This window comes from Octopus bimaculoides, chromosome 18 (assembly GCF_001194135.2).
Source record: "Octopus bimaculoides isolate UCB-OBI-ISO-001 chromosome 18, ASM119413v2, whole genome shotgun sequence".
Lineage (NCBI taxonomy): Eukaryota > Metazoa > Mollusca > Cephalopoda > Octopoda > Octopodidae > Octopus > Octopus bimaculoides.
Genome location: NC_068998.1, coordinates 55,326,565 through 55,336,136, shown reverse-complemented (window position 1 = coordinate 55,336,136; position 9,572 = coordinate 55,326,565). Strand labels below are relative to the sequence as shown.

At 36.0% G+C, this 9,572-nt stretch overlaps 1 protein-coding gene across 1 annotated transcript in view; it reads right to left on the bottom strand.

Annotated features, from left to right (window-relative positions):
* Positions 1-355: 355 nt before the first annotated feature.
* LOC106881041 (ras-related protein Rab-11B) overlaps positions 356-9,572 on the bottom strand; it is a 31,147-nt gene continuing 21,930 nt past the window's right edge. The window contains exons 2-5 of the mRNA XM_014931244.2: positions 5,322-5,433; positions 3,951-4,034; positions 2,285-2,478; positions 356-513 (exon numbers count right to left, since the gene is read on the bottom strand). Of these exons, the coding sequence (XP_014786730.1) occupies positions 371-513; positions 2,285-2,478; positions 3,951-4,034; positions 5,322-5,433 (533 nt within the window). The 3' untranslated portion in view covers positions 356-370. The remainder of the gene's footprint in view (positions 514-2,284; positions 2,479-3,950; positions 4,035-5,321; positions 5,434-9,572) is intronic.

The window sequence follows — 9,572 nt, the reverse complement described above, 5'->3', positions numbered from 1 at the left end:
GATTTTATAAAAACTTCAATATTAAAAAAGTAAAATTTTTCTAAAGCATTTTTTTTTATAGAGAGTAATTTTAATTTTTTTTTTATATATAAGGTACAGCCAGTAAAATGAAACTGACAAACTATTAAATACCAATATATAATGTGTTAGGTCAGAGGGCATTAGAGATTTACTGTCTGGATTAAGACTATCATCATCAAAAGTAGTAGTAGTAGTAGTAGTAAACTTTTCAACAAAAATGTCAGAGGATTTGTTTTGTTTATTTATCAGAAAATTGTCAATTTGTAAAATTTACTGATCCTCATTCCATTCATCCATAATTGTTACATCTCTTCCAATTAAACTTAAAATATTCTTTTCTTCTATTTCATTAGATTCCTAGCAACAAAACAATAATCAAGCTGAAAAGATACTGAAAAAAGCTCATCCTACCTGTTAAGATATTTTGAAAGGCTGCTTCCACATTAGTTGAATCTAAAGCTGATGTTTCTATGAAGGAAAGGTTGTGTTTCTCTGGAGAAGAAGGAAAGGAAAAAAAAAGGTACTCTTTTATAAGAACACTGAGCCAGAAACAATAACTATAAACAGGGAAAGGCTTTTAGAGGAATTGAAAAAATAGCTTCAGTACCATTAAAAAAAACAAAAAAAAAAACATGTACACCATAATGTCAATAACAAAAAAAGGTAACGATATACATTTTCTTTGACATTTTGCAGTGAGTTATCCCAACAGAATTTAATCTATGACAAACAGTTGCTTCTATCTTTCCAGTAATCTCTAATTATAGTTTCAGGTCAACAGACTTATTTCTCAAATATCACTGAGGAAAGTATTTTAAACTGACTTTTCCAAAACTGTTTTTTCTTGAAATTTAAACTAAAGTCACTAATTTTATATATATATATAACTTATTTAAAAAAATAAAATTGACATTTAACTTCCATTTCAATAAAATATCGGCTGAGACCCAATTTCAGAATCCAACAGTACTAATTTAGGGGTCATTAATTTTAGCTAACAAAAATGGCTTCTTCCTGGCAAATGATAGAAACAAAATTCACCAGATTTTGAGAATTACAATTAATCTGAATATTAAAAGAAAAAGTAAACAAATACTTAAGGTTGTTAATTATGCAAACATATAATTAAAACTAATGTTCCTTTGTTACAAAGCAGTTATTTAATATTACACACAAATTTACAACAAAAACAATTTTTCTTGTTTGTGATATTAAAGAGCCGGCTGCAATAGCTACGCTACATGTATTACCAGTTGAATATGTTCCAACTCTCCATGTTGACTTAGTTTGAACGATTGACACGCAACAGCAGTGGTATTTTTGCTATTTGGAACATGACCATTACACTCAGGGAAACGTGTCTGAAACAGGTTAAGGGGGTTTTTAGCCTTCAATAAGTTTCAGCTTCAGACTAAATCATCCCAGTTTTTCCTTCACCAGCATCATTCATATACTTCTATCTTGGGTTAAGATTATTGCACAACTGCAATTTAAATTCCAGATGCTAAATGCTAGCATTTCGGCAGCTTACAACAAGAGTCAGTATCTTAATATAGTAGAAATTTACAACCAGTGAGAATCACATGTCTCAGATGTGAAGCACAACACAGTGCTAGAAATGCAACACAAATTATCAACCCTTCAACCAGCCAGCCGACAATGACACCACCACCACCACCACTACCTCTATGATGTTAGAGATCTTCAAATCAGTTTTACAATAATAATCTTGAATTTTGAAATTGCATGTGATATACAGACATAGGATAGTGACAAAGTTAACCTGACCCACCAGAAACAGCAGTCTGAAAACCACAAAGGAAACTGTTCTGAAGCTACAACTAAGGATCAGATATGAAAGTGCTAATATAGATGAGGCAACAAGGCTGAATGTTATGGAACTTACTTCAAGCCAACTGAGTTTACAAAGACAAACAGACAAACTTTGAAGTGGAGGACAAATTAAATCTCAGTATTCAACAAGCCTCTAACTTCTTACCATACTGGAGAAGTATAATTAGTGGTTACCTAATGACTAGCAGCACAACAAACTATTCTAAACTTACCTGAAAAGTGGGAAAACAATGTATGAAATAAGTTGTAGCGAACATCACAAATTTTTTGGTTGGCAACACAGAAATACTGAACAAATACTTGTACAATAAGCTACAAGCAATCCAGTCACGAAATTCCTATAATTTGATGTTTTAAACAACACTGTAACACATCTCTTGTTTTTCTACAGCAAAATACAGCAACTCACCTGCAAATGCTTTGGCTTCATCTGTTGGTACAGCTCGTAGATGCCTAAGATCACTTTTATTGCCAACCAACATAATGACTATATTACTGTCTGCATGGTCTCGCAATTCTTTTAACCATCTTTCTACATTTTCATAAGTCAAATGTTTGGCAATATCATAGACTAGTAGTGCTCCTACTGCTCCTCTGTAATATCTACAATACAAAGAAAAATAATGAGACAAATAACAACCGTTTAATACATATATATGAGGTGGTGAAGCACGGCCTTCGAACATTAGGCAATGACTAGTGACCGAGACCTTTGGAAATATGCTGTGCGTGAGAAGACCCAGCAAGAAAGTGAGATCATAACCCATGGCCTTTGCCAGAGGTGTAGCCAGCCCACTTATGTGTACCTTTCCTTCTTTGGACACAAAACACAAAATCCTGCTTGCAAAGACCTGTTGAGGCAAGTGAAATCGAAATCGAACCAAATTCAATGACTGGCACTCGTGCCAACCTTCCTTCATTGGATACTAAACTCAGCTTGCAAAGACCTGTTGGGGCAAGTGAGATTGAAACTGAACCAAATTCGATGACTGGCACCCGTGCCAGTGGAGCGCTAACAGCACCATCCGAGCGGGATCACTGCCAGAGCAGTGGTCTCGCTTCAGTGCCGGTGGCATGTAAAAAGCACCATTTGAGCGCGATTGTTTCCAGCTTCACCTTACTGGTACTCGTGCCGGTGTCATGTGAACAAAACATTGGACTGACTCCTGTGCAGGTGGTACGTAAAAACCACCATCTGAGTGTGGCCGTTGCCAGTACCGCCTGTGGCACGTAAAAAGCACCCACTACACCCTCGGAGTGTTTGGTGTTAGGAAGGGCATCCAGCTGTAGAAACTCTGCCAGATCAGATTGGAGCCTGGTGTAGCCACCTGGTTCGCTAGTCCCCAGTCAAATCGTCCAACCCATGCCAGCATGGAAAGCGGACGTTAAATGATGATGATGATGATGATGGTGATATATGTATAATTTTAATGTAAAATATAATCAGCAAGAATCTAATTCCTAAGTTTCCACCTTCTGAAAGAAAGAAAATTTGAATAAAACTAAATTGTTGGAGATCCTTATTCAGGATCTCAAAGAAGTCACCTCACCCACCAAATCCAACAAAAAGAGGTCCAGTAGAAAGGTGAAAGATTTATTCATCTTTAAGAAATGAAATTTTAATATTATTGAACAGAAGAAGCAATGAATTGAAAAATCAGTCGAGTAAGAGTTTCACTGACTTGTATCTAGTCATCACAATTCTGATTTCAAATCCTAGCAGTGTTCACCACTTTGCCTTTCATCCTTTATGGAATCAACAAAAAGTAACAACCAAGTGCTAATGGTCCTGACCAGAACCTCTCCCTCAATTACAAACATGTGGCACTTTGGGCCTTGGGTCAGAAATCAATATTTCTTAATGAAAGCTACTACATAGAATTCTATGTTACATTCAAAGTTTAAAATGATATTATCCATTTACTAACCTAGAATGGTAAATAAAGAACTCAGCACCCCTTCGTTAATGAGAAATTGAAAGCAGCTCACAAGTGATATAAATCAAATCTTCATTGAACAACTGTTTAAATGTGACTGATGTTGACAACTTGAGACTTTCAAAGTGGAGTACTTACGCACTAGTAATTGCTCGGTATCGCTCCTGGCCTGCAGTGTCCCATATCTGAGCTTTGATAGTTTTTCCATCTACTTGGATACTCCTAGAAGCACCAAAAAACTTAGTTATTGCACTCTTCAAATGTAACAAAAGAGAAATAATAGAATAAAACAATGTAATAAGGTAAATGCTTTTCTTTAAAACAGAAGAGAAAACCAACCTTTTTATTTCTCATTCAAATAATTATAAAGTATTTGATTTATTTTAAGAAGTTCAAAATAAAAAAACGCAAGAAGCAACCTTTCATAGTGTATCATTGTATGGGACAACATTCCTATTTAATCCTTATCCCCATTAAAGAGAGAGAAACAAAAAATTATCTCATCCACTACCAACTGAAAGGGGGCGTTCAAATATTCAGTTTGCATTATTTAAGTTACAACAGTTCCAGATGAGAGTCAAACAGAAGACCTTTATCTATCCATCGGGGTTTATATGCATTTTCCGAAAAAGTTTCTATTGAATTGTCTCCATTTCCCTGCTCCTGGTGAGATTAGATAAGTATAAGAAGGAAAATGGATATAGCCATCTTTTCAAGTATCTAGGCAAATAGTTATAAATTACAAAGAAATGCAACATGAAAATGTTTTCAAATCAAAGAGAAAAGTTCTTTAAAAGTTCTGAAGAACATACTTGAATAATATATAATAGAAAACTTGTGAAATTTTACAAGATTTAAATTTAGAATTAAAATCTTACTTCCAATACTGAGAAAGGAAAGCTTCCCAAGACCCAGAAATATGTAGGATGAAGTACCAAGAAAGGATCTTCACACATTGGGCCTCACAGAGAGGATGACAAGGGGCCCCGAGACTTCTGAAGGTTTGTTGTGCTTGAGAAGACTAAGTAAAATCATGGATGTCTTTTCATTCTTCTTTAACTGAGTGATCCTAATCTTGTAGACTTCTGAGTGCTGGTGCCATATAAAAGCACCCAGTACACACTGTAAAGTGGCTGGTGTTGGGAAGGGCATCCAGCCATAGAAACAATGTCAAAATAGATGACTGGAGCCCAGGTTAGATCTTCAGCTAGCCAGCTCCTGTCAAAATGTCCGACCCATACCTGTCTGGAAAACGGATGTTAATGATGATGAGGACATGCATTCTTGGAGCAAAGTTCTTCATCCTCTTACAATTAGCCATTCTATAACAGTCAAGTAGAATGTGACAAGGATGCAGCCTGTGAATAACAATTCCTGTGGCCAGGAAATGCAGAGCAATGCAGCAAAAACTCTCGTCTCCACTGTAATCTAATTTCAACAGTTGAAAGACATTTCTAATGGCACAAGGTTTGATAAAAAAAAAAAAAAAAAAACTTACAAAAAACTTACCTAGTGGCAAATTCTACACCAATAGTACTTTTACTTTCCAAATTGAATTCATTTCGGGTAAACCTCGATAACAGGTTACTCTTGCCAACACCAGAGTCACCAATCAAAACAACTTTGAAAAGAAAAAAAACAATGGTAATTTAAAAGAGAGAAACAATTTTTTTTTCTTTCAAAGAGCTTATTTTCATAGTAGTTATTATGAAAGCACTGCCATATTTTCCAGCTTCTACAAGGATGAAGGTGATATAGAAAAGGGGAGGAACAGCACAGCTACTCTAGTGATTTAGTGAATTTGTTGCCAATCAACGGGATGGACTTAATGAAATGTAGTTGAAAACGTGTGTGTGTGTGTGTGTGTGCACGCATGGGGGAAGCAGCTCAGAGCTGAAGTATTTTGGTTCACTTTCCGCTGGATGTTCAGGCACAGATTGTAAAGCTTAGCATTTATAGGAAAATGGAGGGTTATAAGTTTTGTTGTTGAAGAGTAGGAGAATGTAATATAAGACTAATGTGACTTGGCACTGTTGATAATTAGGCTGTTCCCATGAGTGGGATGCTTTTTTGAGGGTCTCTTTATCACAAGACCAGCAACAGGTACCAAGCATTCATAGAGATGACACTTCTGAATAATTGTATCTTCATCCTAATTTTTAGTTAAGAAAGCCCAATAATTTATCCAGAGTTTTCATTTAATCAATATCTTACATATCTTGGATTTCTAACTCATTTCACCTAAAACATAGGTCCATACCAACACAGCATTCTTTGCTAAATAAATATATCTTCATACCTTCATTCATCCGCACTCAACATTCCACATCCAAAATATTCTTCTTCAATTGATCATTAGCTTACTCTTACGTGTTTCAGTCACTTGACTGTAGCCATGCTGGAGCACCACCTTCAGTCAAACAAATCAACCCCCAGGACATTCTTTGTAAGCCTAGTACTTATTCTATCAGTCTCTTTTTGCTGAACCGCTAAATTATGGGGACGTAAACACACCAACACCAGTTGTAAAGCGATGGTGGGGAGACAAACAGACAAATATATATATATATATACGGCAGGCTCCTTTCAGTTTCCATCTGCCAAACCCACTCACAAGGCTCCGGTCGGCCCTAGGTTATAGTAGAAGGCACTTGGCCAAGCTGCCACGTGATTGGGAAGGAAGCTCCTTACCACACAGCCACCCCTGCAATATATTTAATGCTTTTACAAATGTGAAATAATAGTGTTTCACAAAAGTAAGTATGCACAGAGAGAGAGAGAAAGAGAGAGAGAGATGCTAATCAACCAAGAATCTCATTTTGAAAAAAAAAAAAAAGGAATTATTATTGTGAAGGGAGTGAGTGGAGAGTGCAATAGGTATGGTAGCAAGAATCACTTTTTTTTTTTTGTACATTAGTACAACCAGCTGCAGTCTAGTAATATATCTAACATAAACAAAGCTTTTATACTAAATCTTGTTACTAGAAGCTCTCTCCTGAATTATACAGGCAAACAAAAATATGCTTTAAGTTTGTACCATTAAAGTTAGCTGCCTAAACAGACATCAGGAAAACCATTTCAGATTCTGAAAGATCCTCCATCCATTCCTTATACTCAAGAGTATTTACCACAAGATGAAAGAAGAATATAAAATTCAATTTTGCATTGTTATTGTTTCATTGTTGTTGAGGAAATCTGAAAATACAGATCAACATTTTTTTTTTTTACTTTAGAATGCCATTGGCAAAAGAGGAAAAAACCTGATATGATGCAGTCTTGCAAACTTTGTTTCCTATTCTCTCTTTTATTGAATATTATTACTCAACACAAGTCAGCTGATTATTGATTTATTGATAAATCTATCTTATGACCTAGTTTCAATTCACACTTATGTTTTTGGATGGGCATCAATACATAACAGTTTTCTATAACATTTTAAGGTCTTCTGTCTGAAAAGTGAATCTGGCCAGTCTTTTAAAGGATGTTGCAAGAAGTTACTGGGGAGTATTAAAACTCACAGAATCAAGATCTTTTCATGGGCATTACTAAAACGATATAATGATGTTCGACTAATGTAATCCAAATGACAGCTAACATCTTATAAAATGAAACATCAAAACTTTTATATCTGCTTTCTATGCTGGTATGGGTTGGATGGGTCGTGGTGAAAATACAAGTCAATTCTTTTCAGTAGTTACTACCTTCCTGCATGGATCAAAAGCATGTTTCCCTCAGGTTTCATTTCTCTGACTGGATGGATACCCTTCCTATCATCATCCACTTCACAAACATACAGTGTATATTTTATCATGGCTCTAACACTAGAGACATTGTCACGTTCTTGACAAGGCTAAAAACGTCCCCTGGACACTAGGCTTTCTCTACGTGCCAGCTACTTTGCAGAGTGTGCTGGGTGCATTCGTCATGGCACCAGCACAAGTGAGTCAGTGGCTGTTCCAGCGTATCTTCCTTCCCATCCTCTAGGGCAATGCCTTTTTTACTTTGTCCACTGGCACCATGAGGGGGACTGACAAGCTGCCATTTTAGATTACTTGTTAGTTTTATTTCGCCCAAAATTGTTCCATACATCCCATATAAAAAACAGGATGGTCGTGTCTAAAACAATGCCAGAATGTTCAGCCAAAGTTGAAAGATCACAAGATACTGTAATAGTTTATATATTGTTTTATCTAGTTTCTGTAGTTGTTGACAGGTCTACTTCAACATTTAGTAGCCAACTCAATGTCAATATGATAGGTGACATTAAGAAGGGCATGCAGCTGTAGAAATTATGCCAAAGCTGACATTGAAGCGTGGCAGCCTACCGGGTCCTGTCAAAGAATTTAGTACATGCCAGCATGGAAAATGAATGTTAAATGATGATGATGATGATGATGTAGGGGTCAAACTTTAGTAATCGATTTACATTTTACTCTTAACTGTGAGGCTTACCTAATGATTTAAGACTTAAAATCAATTTCTCCAGTTAATGATTGTAGGGGCATCTGATTGTTAGATCAAGGAAATTGCCCCACATAGATATTTACTCACTGGGTTTTGAAATCACTAAAGTACTGGTAAAAGAAAATTCCTGTTAATTCTTATCTTGATAAAATGATGTACCTTGTATGAATGCACATGCGCGCATGCACGCGCATGCACACACAAACACACACACACACACACACACACACACACACACACACACACAGTGCATATGTCGGAAATGTATTCCTGATAGAGGTGAAGATAAGGTATTGTGGCTGGAGAACAAATTACTTAGATATGATCTTGCTAGAATTAATGAGTCTGATGTATCAAGTGGAGAAGAAGGAAAAACTTAGAGGCTTAAACAGAAGATGCTCAGGTTGGGAAATGCTGCAACAGTAATCCTGTTGAATTGACCATGTGATATTGATGGATAAGGCATCCAGTGTAAACCTGTTTATCAACTACTCTGATTTCCAGTTGGTGAAGAGGTAAAGAAGACATGGAAGAAAAAAAGTAGTTATAGTATTTGGTTAAGTTGAAATTTTTTTTGTAACCAGCAGAGGTAGGGGCTACCATAATCTGGTAGGGGCTACCATAATCTATCTGAAATACTCTGACAACAGAAAACAGAATTCTGATGTTCTAACTGAACGTTAATATCCTTCTTAGATATAGTCATAATTCTAAATACTTGTAGACAGGAGATGACCATCTTCCACACTATTGCATCACCTTGCTTGCGTACAAAACATTTCGATACAATCCACACTAATCAAGAAATGTAACACCCATATCTATTTGATACTCCAACACAAACTAAACTGTATACGGCTCAGTTACAATCCATTCTGCTTTACTTACAAGTTTAAACCGGATTCAACCACTCATATAAACAACATCCACCTATTTTAAAACCCTTTTCAATTCTTATTTTCTCAGCAGTAATTCGTGCTGCAACACTTAAGCTACTTCCCCACCCCCACCCTATATCAAACCTTTGTTTACATTATTTAATCTTTACTGAATTACAGATTGTTGGAGATATATAAAGCTTGTTGTAAATCTTTACTCTGTCAAAATCTTCCAGCTAAAGAAACACATTGAACTCTTATCTGTAGAAGCAGTCCTATCTTGTCCCAAGTTTATGAAGCTATTTGTCATATTCATCTCGGCCATCAGTCACAGCTCCAAAATCCCTTGACTCTCACCAGGTAGAAACAGTATAAACATTGTCCCAGATTTACAAAAGGGTTTAACATGTTTTTTTTT